This window comes from Notolabrus celidotus, chromosome 4 (assembly GCF_009762535.1).
Source record: "Notolabrus celidotus isolate fNotCel1 chromosome 4, fNotCel1.pri, whole genome shotgun sequence".
NCBI classification, from domain to species: Eukaryota; Metazoa; Chordata; class Actinopteri; order Labriformes; family Labridae; genus Notolabrus; species Notolabrus celidotus.
This window is the reverse complement of record NC_048275.1, coordinates 488008-501906: the sequence shown is the minus strand read 5'-3', so window position 1 is coordinate 501906 and position 13899 is coordinate 488008. Positions and strand designations below refer to the sequence as shown.

General features: G+C 44.9%; 1 protein-coding gene across 1 annotated transcript; it reads right to left on the bottom strand.

Annotated features, from left to right (window-relative positions):
- Window positions 1-553: 553 nt before the first annotated feature.
- Window positions 554-12584, bottom strand: LOC117811725 (fibulin-7). The gene is made up of 7 exons (XM_034682160.1): window positions 12241-12584; window positions 9116-9292; window positions 5174-5299; window positions 4936-5073; window positions 3191-3328; window positions 2659-2797; window positions 554-958 (listed from the first exon to the last, which is right to left on the bottom strand). The coding sequence occupies exons 1-7, from the start codon at window positions 12443-12445 to the stop codon at window positions 586-588; spliced, it is 1296 nt and encodes a 431-aa protein (XP_034538051.1). The 5' UTR covers window positions 12446-12584; the 3' UTR covers window positions 554-585.
- Window positions 12585-13899: the final 1315 nt, after the last annotated feature.

Below are 13899 nucleotides of genomic sequence, written 5' to 3'. Positions count from 1 at the left end.
AGATTCCAGATAAACTGTGTAGTGCATCGGCAAGCTCGCCAAATCCTCTGTGATGAAGAATATAATGAAAGTATTTCTGGGTAACATACAGAGTAACAGAGAGTTTACTCTTTAAAAAACTCCCTTAGTATAAAGAAGAGGCAAGCTAGTACAAAACAACAAATATACAGTATATGGAGGGTTAAAGAGGCGTACAGCATGTGACAGTGACAACAACAACATGTCCAATAAGTTAGATCCACAGGAGCACTAAGGTCTGAAGAGGATCATCATACAGGGAGGGCAGAGCTTCAGACCACTGAGCTCCACAGACCGGGTCTACCAGGGACTGAATCATACAAAGAGACCACCACAAACCTCTGAGTCTGAACATACATCATGTGTTTGATGATTTCAATCAGACGCAGGCGCTCAGACATCCATCAACACTCACTGAGACTTATTAAAGAAGGGTCCGTCCACAGCAGGAGCAGAAATTGAACATTTAGTGATTCTGTATTTCAGCCCTGTGTGAAAGGTGAATGAGTTTCTCTGTCTTCTTCCTCTCTGTGTCTCTAGTTCCTCTCCTCCTGGGTGAGCCTGGAGTTAGAAGTTATAAGGTGAGACCAGTATGTGGACCTTGGCCACGTGTTTGGCCTGGAAGGTTCTGTCGCTGTACTCAGACATGTCCACATCCACGTGGATTTCCTGCGGCCCACGTAGCTGCTGCACCAGGATCAGCTCCCCGGTCTGTCTGTCCGAGCGCTGCATCACAAACATGCCTCGAGAGTTCCCCCCCACTATGCCGAAGCGGAGGCTGTCCGGTCCGGTGCGCCCCGGGGCGGCAGCGGTCGCCATACGGAAGAGCGTAGCCGGAGTCTGCAGGTTGGAGGTCAGGGACAGGTAGTGGAAGGACACGGTCTTGGGGGCGAGGTGGCAGGACCGGCTCTCCATGGGGCAGGGGTTCCTCTCACACTGACTGCAGGACAGAAACAGAAAAGAAAGGAGGAAGTGTTGAAAGTTTTCCATCCTCTCTCATGGAGAGTGTTTACATCATGACTCTGTCCTCCAGGGAACCTGTTCTGTTTTCTTTGGGACTGAAGAGAGGTGACACAAACTGCCGGGAACAGAGCGTGGGCCGCTGTGATTCACCCGGACTCTAACCGGACTATCAGAGAGCACAGAGTCTGACTCTGGAGCTTTGCTGGAGCACAGAGTCTGACTCCAACAAAGCCTCAGAGTCAGACTCTGTGCTCCAACATGGACCCAGAGTCAGACTCTGTGCTCCAACAAGGACCCAGAGTCAGACTCTGTGCTCCAACAAAGACCCAGAGTCAGACTCTGTGCTCCAACATGGACCCAGAGTCAGACTCTGTGCTCCAACAAAACCCAGAGTCAGACTCTGTGCTCCAACATGGACCCAGAGTCAGACTCTGTGCTCCAACAAAGACCCAGAGTCAGACTCTGTGCTCCAACAAAGACCCAGAGTCAGACTCTGTGCTCCAACAAAGACCCAGAGTCAGACTCTGTGCTCCAACATGGACCCAGAGTCAGACTCAGGTTTTTCAGGTGTGCATGTGTGAGAGGGACATAAAAGTGTGCTCTTAATTCTTAATGGGAACAAAGTTGTTTTAATCAATGTTGCTGGAAACTATACAGGTCAGATAGGAGATAAGTATTTAATAAAACACGTGACACATCTTGTATTCTCTGCAGCTTCTCTGTTTGTTTTAATCTCTCTCAGTTCTTGCAGATCTAAGTAAATGATTTCTTCAAGCTCTGCATTTTAAAAACCGTTGTGAAACTGGAGCAGAGCTCCTGTTGTACTCAGCTCATGAACATGCATCCACACTCTGAGCTGGCAGTGACACAGTATTTCAGCAGACTGATGGTTCAGTAGGAGCACACAGAGCTTTGTTTCATGCTCTTAAATGAGGCGGTCTGCTGATGAGTGCAAAGAAGCGAGATGGAAGCTTAAAGCCTCCAAACGTCGGTCCTGAGGCGTTCTGCTCGGTTCAGAGGGGAAGAAGTCATCGAGTGGAGTTCTGCTGAGCGTGCATGTTAGTCAGGAGAGACTGGCTCCACTCTGATTCAGCTTCAGTGTAACCTCTGCTGCTGTTTTTATTACTGCAACAAGTTCTGTTCAAAGATTCAGAGGAGCCTGAATATGTGTTTTAAAGAAATGCTTTTAAAAATGAATGTCTCTCTCCTCCTTTCCTCACAGGACCTACAGACCAGCAGTTACTCATGTTGGTGTTTATCTCACATTAAATTATAATTTCTACTTTCATCACTTTTGTTTTGAAAGGAACACTTCCTGTTCCTCTCAGGTCTCTGCTCTCCTCATGAAGATGATGAAGCTTGTGTTCTGCAGCTGTAACTCTTCATCAGTGCATCTCTTCTACAGCAGACCTTTCTAAATACAGACACCTGTCTTCCCCTCTTTCTGTGTTTGCTTTCCTGATCACAGCAAACATCAGATTTACTTGTTGAAGTATTCAAAGTGTCTGCAGCAGAAGGCTCTCTGTGTCTCATAGTTGTTTCTGATTTATCATGCAGATGGCTCTTTGATAAGTTTATGACCGTTCTCTGATGAAATGGTGAAGATGTGGTCCTGATGTTTTCCTGAAACTCTGATAAAGGAATAAAGGAAGTTGGTTTGTACTCGCTGTAACTCACAAAGGAGAGGTCTTGACGTAGCTGATGTTGCCGTGAGAGCGGGGACACTCCGGGTGGACACACTGGAAGCCTCCGCCCGTGTTGATACAAGTTGTTCCTCGGCTGCAGTTGTGCTGCTGGCTCAAGCACTCGTCCACATCTGGAAGATAAAACAGCAGAGGCATGTAAGAGAGAGAAGCTGAGCGAGGTAGAGACTTGCCAGACTGCCTCTCTGCTTCCTGGTTACCACAGCCTGAGCAGGAGGGGGGGCAGAGCTGGGATTATTTATTTGGTTTTTCAGTTTAGTCTCTCATGTCCTAAATATCCTTCTGCTGGGAAAGGCTGAGGTCATTCTTTCCTCTGGCAGGCATTGTAAGCTTCAGGGGTGAGAGTTAAAGTGGGCAGACAGACACCTCTGCAGGAACTACAGTCTCTGAAAGCTCCTGCTCCTTCTGGATCCAGGTATCCCTCTTAGGAGCCACATACCGGCTTCAGTCTGCAGCCAGAGCCCCGTGAATGAGCCTTTTGTGCTCCTCTCCCTCCGTTCACTCACCTTCACAGCTCCGCCCGTCTGGGAGCAGCTTGAAGCCGCTGGGACAGGAGCAGTGGTACGAGCCGGGGACGTTGACACACTCGTGGACACACAGCTTTCCTCCTTGGTCCAGGCGGTAAACTTCACACTCGTTTACATCTGTCAGAAACAGAGAAGTCCTGGTGTGAGTGTCTGCCTGAGGGATCATGCATATCAGAGCAACCTGGGACAAGGCAGGACAATGTACCTCAGACTCCTCTTAAGAAGCAATGCTGTCTGCACCTGTCAGGGTGTGTTCAACAACTGAGGCTCAGTAGTTTCTACTTTTAGGACATTTAGACACTTTGAGGGAATCAGAGATGGTGTAAAAGAAGTTTGTTTACCCCCTTTTGAAGTCTTGATTTTGTTTGTCACCATCTTGGATTTTGGGAGACCATGACCACATTTGGAGGGTTAGTCTGCAGACTGTAAAAAGGATGGCTGATATGACAGCTCCCCAAAAGTGAAGACAACCCAGCTGAGTCGCCCCCTGCTGGCCTGAGTAAGAGTGCATGTTTATGCATGTCCTATCGAAACCTCTCATTTCAAATGGTTACTCCACAGTTTACTTCTGGAAAGCTGAACTGTGACCTACATGGATGCTAATCAGCGTGTGACCTTTGAGAGGATTACTTTGTTTGTCGCAGACCGGCTCCACAGATTACTCTCTTTGTAAACACGTTCAGGAGCAGAGGAGGAACAGTTTCAGGGTTTCTGGGGTCCCTTCAGGTTTCAGGGTTTCTGGGGTCCCTTCAGGTTTCAGGGTTTCTGGGGTCCCTTCAGGTTTCAGGGTTTCTGGGGTCCCTTCAGGTTTCAGGGTTTCTGGGGTCCCTTCAGGTTTCAGGGTTTCTGGGGTCCCTTCAGCAGAGAAGTCTGTGATCTTGTATTCTGGTGAGGAGTTTGGAAAGTCTTTACTGTCGCTAAGGGGCAATTTAGTTTGCAACGTTAGTCCCTGCACAGATCATATACACATAATAACAAACACAAGTTCACACATTAATATAAATATCTATGTGACTCCTGAGGGAACAGCTGAGGGCACATCTAAGATCTCTGTTAGATCTGACCCTCCTGGTCTAAAGGTGCATTTCAACCAAGAGTTCCAGGGTCTTTTAGCCCCAAGAACTATTTTCCCTGGGACTAAAAGGTTCCTGGTCCCCCATTGTTGTCTGCGTTATGACTGCGAGCTGAAGTCCTGTGTAGATCAGGCCAGTGACGTATGGAGATAAAAAATTAGATTAAATAATATTTTGAAATCTTAATAAAAACTAAACTAGTTTGCATTCCCAGGAACTCCCTCTGTGTTTCAACAGCTGTGTAAACTCCACAAACACTGACACGTTCAGCTGAAAGTCCCGGGACCTTTGAAAAGTACTACCCCCCAAGCAGGGGCTTTTTAGGGGGGAGATTATCTACCCCAGAACTAAATTTAGATATCAGGGATCAGGGATAAAGTTCCTGCGGTGAACCTCCAAAGTCTGAATGAAGGGGGGGGGGTCTTCAAGGATGGCCTTTGCCCTCTGAGTGGCTCTCACTTGGTAGAGATGACCAACATCATTAAGATCAGTGCCAACGATCTTTGGGCGGACTGTGAGATATAACCCGGTTCTGAGGTTACCAAACCAAGAGGTGATTAAAAGTTCAAAGACTCAATCAAAGAAGAAACGTCTCTGATTGGCCTTTATGCAGACTGAGGAGCAGCAAAGGGAACAATGAAGTAAGCTCACCCTGACAGAGACTGTTGTCAGAGGTTCCACTCATGTGGAAGCCGGCATCACAGCTGCAGTGTTGGGCCCGGTTCACCTGGGCGCAGCGGGGTCTCCGGCTGAATGCTGGATCATTCATGACACTCCACTCAGGCGGTGCTGCATCAGGGGAGAGCAAGAGTCTCAGACCTGTGCAACACTTTGATCCACAAGGTAACACACTTTAAAGATTTACAGACATCCACACTGCAGCACTGACCTGTCTGGGTTTGGTGCTGGCAGAGAGAGCCGCTCCAGTTCTGGGGACAGGTACATTTGTACTGGTTGACACCTTCCACACAGGTTCCTCCATTCTGACAGGGATTACTGGCACACTCACTGATATCTGTGAGTGAAGGAGAGGTCAGTTACTGAGGTACACTCATACAGAACTCACAGCTTTCTTCAAAAGTGGGAAAGAATTTTAATCTGAACTTCACATTTGATATTTCCTGCACAGTTATGCATCAAAACAACACTTCCAAAGGAGCTTAATATTAATATACTGACTGCTGTAGTAAATGTTTGTCTGTGGCTGAGATCATCTGAGAGATCAAACTACAGGAGGGCAAGTGTTGGTTAGATATATCCTTGTGTCTGAAAGGGAGACAGGAGAGACGAAAAGAAGAGGAGGGCACACAGACCAACATCTACCATCTGCAGAGCAGCACCGCGTGTCCACCCTGCTCTGAGGACTTAAACACGAGTCCCTGGTTCTGTCATTATGGGCAGAGACGTCCACAGTGGGTCACTGATGCCCTGTTATTTCTTCTATTTGTGGAAGTAGTAGTTATCTGGAGGAGATCTAATGGGGATCGTGATTAAACAGTCATTCAATGAAATCAAAGACTGCTTTAAGTTTTCTTTATTTTATTCATATATCTCCAGCACTGAGAGAAACACTGAGACACTGAGAGACACTGTGAGAGACACTGAGAAACACTGAGACACTGTGAGACACTGAGAGAGACACTGTGAGAGACACTGAGAGACACTGAGACACTGTGAGACACTGAGAGAGACACTGTGAGAGACACTGAGAGACACTGAGAGACACTGAGACACTGTGAGAGACACTGAGACACTGAGAAACACTGAAAAACACTGAGACACTGAGAAACACTGAGACACTGAGAAACACTGAAAAACACTGAGACACTGAGAAACACTGAGACACTGAGAAACACTGAGACACTGAGAGACACTGTGAGAGACACTGTGAGAGACACTGAGAGACACTGAGACACTGTGAGAAACACTGAGACACTGTGAGAAACACTGAGACACTGAGAAACACTGAAAAACACTGAGACACTGAGAAACACTGAGACACTGAGAAACACTGAGACACTGAGAGACACTGAGACACTGTGAGAAACACTGAGACACTGAGAAACACTGAGACACTGAGAGAAACACTGAGACACTGAGAGACACTGTGAGAAACACTGAGACACTGAGAAACACTGAGACACTGAGAGAAACACTGAGACACTGAGAGAAACACTGAGACACTGAGAGAAACACTGAGACACTGAGAGACACTGAGACACTGAGAGACACTGAGACACTGTGAGAAACACTGAGACACTGAGAAACACTGAGACACTGAGAGAAACACTGAGACACTGAGAGAAACACTGAGACACTGAGAAACACTGAGACACAGAGAGACACTGTGAGAGACACTGTGAGAGACACTGAGAGACACTGAGAGAACACTGGAGCAGGTAAGCCTGTGTTGTTACTAAATGAAGTTGTAAAGGACCTTCCTGTCAGCAGCTTCTCGGCACATCCTCATAAAATGTCTCAGTTTCACAGAAAGTCGACTCATGTCTTCCTGAAAACGACTTTAAGTGTTTCCCGTCACCTCCACCTGAACATCAGCACACTGGTGATCCTGTAAATGCCTTTGACTGCCTGACCCTTCAGTCCACACAGAGGACAGACCCTATCAGAGATGGGACGCCTGAAAGTCTTCCTTGACACCAAAACACACTGAACCACACTGACAGACAGTGATGCTCTCCTGTCTTCTCTAAAACCAAAGTGAGGGGATCCTTCATCCTGCAGGAGGATCTCTGTCTCTGCAGTCAGCTCTGAGAAGTGTGCAGATGTTGTGAAGCAGCCGGCGCTCTCTGAGCTTCCATGCAGAGGCCTCAGTATACTGAATGACAACCGATCCCTTTAATGTTTATTTGACTTCCCCAGGGGCCGCCACAGGGCCGGGACATGAAAAGGCCCACTTCACTCTGCTAGATATTTTTAAACTCTTCTTTACTTTAAACTTTCTACGCTCCGTCAATACTGCTAAACTTAGAGCTCCTACTCCACACGGAGAAACATGAACAGGGAGAACACTGTGCAGAGTCCGGCCTCCCCAGGCAGAGTCCGGCCTCCCCAGGCAGAGTCTGGCCTCCCCATGCAGAGTCTGGCCTCCCCATGCAGAGCCCGGCCTCCCCATGCAGAGTCTGGCCTCCCCATGCAGAGTCTGGCCTCCCCATGCGGAGACCGGCCTCCCCATGCAGAGTCTGGCCTCCCCATGCAGAGTCTGGCCTCCCCATGCAGAGTCTGGCCTCCCCATGCAGAGCCCGGCCTCCCCATGCAGAGCCCGGCCTCCCCATGCAGAGTCTGGCCTCCCCATGCAGAGCCCGGCCTCCCCATGCAGAGTCTGGCCTCCCATGCAGAGTCTGGCCTCCCCATGCAGAGTCTGGCCTCCCCATGCAGAGCCCGGCCTCCCCATGCAGAGTCCTCCCTGTGTTGTTTCAGCCATGAACGTCAATAAACGTATGCACATGTTCAGCTGCGTGTGCCACTTGGAATTTTTGGACGAGCGCGCTATCAATAGCATGCTTAGCATACTTGTGTGCTATCAGACCGTGGTGTGGGTTTAACGTCTGGACCTAACCCCGTCCAGAGGGACCGCTGTCAGAGGACCTGGAAACATGAGCCAGAGAGGGGGGCCTGGATCTTACAGTAGCTTAAGCTGCTGCTCCTGAGGAGTGGAAACCTGGAGGGGAAGGCACCCCACAGTGGAATGCAGTACAGGTGTTTTTCTGTGTCCAGAGACATTTAATTCCGTTTTAACGAGGGCTTCATTCAGAGCGCCGAGGAGCTCCAGTCCCTCCAAAGAAAGGCTCTTTTCTTCGCCTGTTATCTGTGGATGTGTGAGGAGCTCAGTTTGCCTTTTGGGCTGATGCCGGGCATTCAGACAGCGCTGAGCCGAGGTCGCCTTAATGCGAGGGGGAATCACAGAGTGGGCATACCGGGCATATACCCAGGGCCCCAAAGATCCATGGGTCCTCCAGAACAGAGGGTCTGCTTAAAGTGACTCTTAACATCCTTTATAGGAGAGTCAATACAGCAACACAAATCAACTGAGAGATTAAAAAACAGCAACCAAGAGACAAAGATGTCTAGAATAAACATCAGCAACTCTCTCTGTTGTTTGGAGGTTCGGGCCTACGTGTGTGTGTGTGCGTGTGGGTGTGTGTGTGTGTGTGTGTGTGTGTGTGTGTGTGTGTGTGTGCGTGCATGTGAAGTAAGTGGTGGAGTAAAAAGCTCCTGATCCTGGCTGCAGTAAGCCTGCATTCCTCCCCTGAAACAAACACTGCTCTCACTCGAGGTAACAGTGAGGATGGGCTGCAGGTTAGTGTGTCTTTGGATAGTCTGCAGGTTAGTGTGTCTTTGGATAGTCTACAGGTTAGTGTGTCTTTGGATAGTCTGCAGGTTAGTGTGTCTTTGGATAGGCTGCAGGTTAGTGTGTCTTTGGATAGGCTGCAGGTTAGTGTGTCTTTGGATAGTCTGCAGGTTAGTGTGTCTTTGGATAGTCTGCAGGTTAGTGTGTCTTTGGATAGGCTGCAGGTTAGTGTGTCTTTGGATAGGCTGCAGGTTAGTGTGTCTTTGGATAGTCTGCAGGTTAGTGTGTCTTTGGATAGTCTGCAGGTTAGTGTGTCTTTGGATAGTCTGCAGGTTAGTGTGTCTTTGGATAGGTTGCAGGTTAGTGTGTCTTTGGATAGGTTGCAGGTTAGTGTGTCTTTGGATAGGTTGCAGGTTATTGTGTCTTTGGATAGGCTGCAGGTTAGTGTGTCTTTGGATAGACTGCAGGTTAGTGTGTCTTGGACTCTTGGGTTGCTTCATCTTACTCCTCCGCACAGCTCACCTTTACATACGGCACTGACGCCCGTCCAGGTGCCGTTCTCCCGACAAACACGTGTGGCAGATCCCACCAGATGGAAACCTTGGGAGCAAGTGAAGTGGACCTCGTGTCCAACAAAGTACTTTGAGCCAAACTTGGTTCCATGAGCGGGGGCTTCCAGAGGAGGGCAGGCGGTGGGAGCTGAAGGAGAGGGAGAGAGAGAGCACGAGAGGAAGGCCGATCACATGTGGAGTAAGTCTCCCGACATCCTCTGGCATTCTGTGCCTGAGGAGATACACGTGTCACCGGGCAGCGCTGAGCCTTCATGGGAAAGATGTTTAACTGCCTCAGTTAGTGTGAGAGTCAGGAGCTCACAGGCAGCCAGATGTTAGGATATGTTGAATGGAAACTTTAATGCTTGTATAATATGTAACTGTATTAAATAACAGTCTGATTAGATTACTCTATTCAGCTTTAAGAGAGTTTAATCACTGTGATCAAACGTGTCCTGTTATTTAAACCTAAAGCTTGATGTTAGTTTGAAGTTAATGTCAGTCAGATACATGTGTGTAATATATAGAGAGGCTGTTCATGCACAATGTTGACCAGCAATGAAATAAAATGAATGAATGCTTCACAAATAATCTAGATATCTATAACTGTGAATGTATCTTCTCTCTGGTATCTTTGTTCCTGCAGATGTTTTATATTCCCCTCCTCTCATTTGAAGCTGAGCCGCTCTGATTTAACTCTCTTCATTCACTTCTTACTGGATGTAAAATATCAGCCTCCTCCTGACCTGCCAAGTACTCTCCACAGAGCTGTGGAGTCCATCACTAACAAATTGGCCTCTGAGTCTGCTGCCAAACAACACATTTCCACAAATCCACTTCTCCTGTCAGCTCCCCGGCTCTGTAAGTGAGAGGGCCTGGAGCTGAGGGATGAATATATAATCCTGTTTGGATGAGGACACATCTGGCTCTCTGTTGTCACTATTTGAGGAAGGGGGAAAAAGAATATTCACATCAAACAGTTGGATAAAAGTGAATGTGTGATTGCTTTAAGCAGAGTGGTTATTCCCTGAGTTAACAGTGGAGCATGGGGAGATGTGTTCAGCATGGACTGTAGAGTAAATGACTGCTCCTCCTGTGAGCTCTGAAACTCTTTATTATGTGTTTACATTATCCAATGGTCTCCACCACATCAAACTAAAGAAGCTATCACTGCTTCTTCATTTGATTCATCTCTGGTTCTGACTTGATCTCATGAAGTCTGTGGTACTCTGCTGTAGGATCCATGAAGTGTTTAGAGTTTATTATGTTGAGGTTATTGTTTGTATATTTGTTGTGGTGTTATTTGTGTTGTTTGTTTTCCATGTGGTTTATTGTGAGGTCAGTTAATTAGGTTATTAGGGGTCATGTGTTAGGGGAGGGGACACTGTTCATTTAGGCTTCCTGTTGTCTTTGTTTGGAGGTAGAGAGAGGGGGCGAGCTGGAGCTCTGTACCTTCTGTTGACAGCTGTTTTATTTTGGTTACTTTAACCGTCTTTGTTCACTTCATCATGACTTCATTTTCATTTTTCATTAATAAAAAGTTAAACTTACTTTTTTACACATCAGTGATTTTTGCTTTTAGTGCATCAGACACTTCACTAAGCTCAACCTCCAACCTCAGAAAACTGAAACAAACCAAACTGATTGGCCACCCTGAAAGTCTTAAACATGATTGGCTGTTTGTCATGTCAGAGGCATTACTTATATTGAAATCAGCTGTTGTGTTGTTGTGTTTCAGCGAGCTGCAGAGACAGGAGTTTCTGTGGATCTGAATGTTATTTTTGTTGATGCTTTGACTTTAAAACAATCATCTTCATTTTGAGTCCTTAAAGAGTTCAGAAGATTTAAATGTTGACTCTCTGTTGAGTTACATTTTTAATGTTAACATTAGAAATCTACAGGAATGTAACATTTGTTGAATTATTTTATAAAAGAAGTTAAAGTAGATCTGATTAGTGGAAGTAACCCTCCTAGGTTTGGGGTCAGCCCCTAATGGTTCCACGCCTGGCCAACCCTTCAACAGTCGGTGCCCCAGTTTGGCCCCAAGTCAAACCCTGTGGCTCCGCCCCTGATTCAACCCACAAGCCCCGCTGCAGGGAGGTCAAATAAACAGGGAGCTGAGTTTTCAACAAATAGTATCATGCTTCCTTAGTAACTGTCAGGAGTTGATGTTTAGTTTCTTGGTTCCTCCCTGTGTTCACTCTGTATTAGTTAACCCTTGTCTCCCTTGACTTGTGTTTCTTAGTCTCATCTTGTGTTTCCTGTTTTATTTTGTAGTTCTGATCCCTGTGTTCCCAGTTTACTTTTACTTCCTGTCCTTGTGTGTGTCCCTCCTTTATGATTCCCCTCATTAGTCTCACCTGTGTCCTCACCTGTGTCCTCACCTGTGTCCTCACCTGTGTCCTCACCTGTGTCCTCACCTGTGTCCTCACCTGTGTCCTCTCCTGTGTCCTCACCTGTGTCCTCACCTGTGTCCTCACCTGTGTTAAACTCTGTGTGTATTTAGTTCCTGTGTTGGATCATTGTTTGTCTGTCCCATGTTCTCTGTGTTTTCTTTTGGATTTAGTTTTTGGACTTTTGAAGAAAGTTTAGTTTGTATTTTTTGTTCTTTTGTTTATTTAAACCTTTTATTTTTAACCTGCACTTTGGTCCTCCTTTCACTATTTTACCCACCGTGACAGTAACTACATATAAGACACACTTCTCTCTTTATATCTTACTAAATTTCATGCACTAGTTTGGAGGAATAAATGAGGAGGCAGAGTTAGCATTGAGACTTGTACATGGAGAATGTATCTGACACTGTTTATAAAATAATCAGCCTGACTCTAAACTGTTGAGGAGCCTTCACTTCTCTCTCTTCTGATTCCTCTTCTCTTTTTATTTCTTATAATGATGGATATAAATGTGTAAGCTGGATCTAATAGTTCAACCCTTGTAATCAGGAAGCTCCTGATAAGATAAGATAAGATAAGATAAGATAAGCTAAGCTAAGCTAAGATAAGATAAGATAAGATAAGATAAGATAAGATAAGATAAGATAAGATACTCCTTTATGAGTATGATGAGGATTTCCATGATAATTAAAGGACTCACCTGCTGATTGGTCTGCCTGAGGTAACTTGGACACAGAGTTCTGAAGCGTTGCCAGCTTGGACTTCATGATCCTCAGCCCCTCAGTGAACCTCATCTCCTGGCCTTTCAGAAACTTCTCCATCTGTCGGAGAACCCCGACCACCTGATGTTTGTCCATGCACGTCTGTGAGAGATGAGCAGACTCGTCACCAAGAGTCCAAAACATTTCAGGATGGAAACACTTACAAACCAGAGCGATGTAATAAAACTGACGTCAGCTCAGTGGACCCAAAATATAAAACATGAGCCGTGTGTAAACATTCATGTGCCGCCTGGGAGCATGATGTCATCAAACTGAAGCCAGCTTACTGTGGGCACAGTGATAATTAAAGAGAGTTTATAGATGTTCAAATGTAACTCTGACAAGATGTGCTGTGAAACAAAGTCAGAATATACTCCTGATACAAACCAGGACCAGATACTGTCATAACATGTTGTTCTTTTAAATAAAGAACTTTTTCAACATGCACCAAAAATACTACAAAATAAAACACCACATTTCAAAATGTGTCACTTTGTGTACAATGTGCATCAAGTAGACTTCTGCTCAACGTGGGGCAAGTTTGGATATCTATATCAGTTATTACAGTATGCTCCTATAAACAGAAAGGAGGAATACAATTCAAATTAAATTACAATAAATAAAATAAAATTAAGTAAAAATAAATAAAATTAAAATAAATTAAAATAAATACAAATAAATAAAAATAAATAAAAATAAATAAAAATTAATTAAAATTAATTAAAATTAATTAAAATTAATTAAAATTAAAATTAAAGTTAAATAATAGTTATAATTATCTATGTCCAGAAACGCTGGGAATGAAGGTGATATATACAAGGATGTTAAAGTGGTTTGGATATTGCAAAAACAGCATGCACATTTTTTTTTATGAACATCTATTTGTTGAAAAAAAATCAATATCTAATGTAATTAATTAAAAACATGAAGCACTGTAGCCAAAAACTTGTGGCTTGAAAACACCTGATAAGAAAACTTGGCCCGACTGTTCTGATTGGTCAGAAGTTAATTACATATAAAATATCAAAATATAAGAATTTAATTAATTCAATAGATTTAAATAAACATGTATTTGAACTAAAACCATACAGCTGCAAAATGAAGCTAAACTTTAACTTGACTTAAATAAAGATCTTTATCCCCAACACTTTTTATGAGTGAGATTCTTCACTGTATATGTATCCAGTATGTAAGGTACTGTATATGCTCCATACAGTAAGGTACTGTATATGCTCCATACAGTAAGGTACTGTATATGCTCCATACAGTATGTAAGGTACTGTATATGTATACAGTATGTAAGTTACTGTATATGCTCCATACAGTATGTAAGGTACTGTATATGCTCTATACAGTAAGTTACTGTATATGCTCCATACAGTATGTAAGGTACTGTATATGCTCTATACAGTAAGTTACTGTATATGCTCCATACAGTATGTAAGGTACTGTATATGCTCTATACAGTAAGTTACTGTATATGCTCCATACAGTATGTAAGGTACTGTATATGCTCCATACAGTAAGTTCTGTATGCTCTATACAGTATGTAAGGTACTGTATAATGCCATACAGTTAAGTTACCTGTATATGCTCTA

Coding starts and splice junctions, on each gene's coding strand:
- LOC117811725 (XM_034682160.1), bottom strand. CDS start 12,445: ATGTTTTGGACTCTTGGTGACGAGTCTGCTCATCTCTCACAGACGTGC. Junction 9,293..12,240: donor TCAGGCAGACCAATCAGCAG/GTGAGTCCTTTA, acceptor CCTCTCCTTCAG/CTCCCACCGCCTGCCCTCCT. Junction 5,300..9,115: donor CGTCAGTGCCGTATGTAAAG/GTGAGCTGTGCG, acceptor CTTCACTCACAG/ATATCAGTGAGTGTGCCAGT.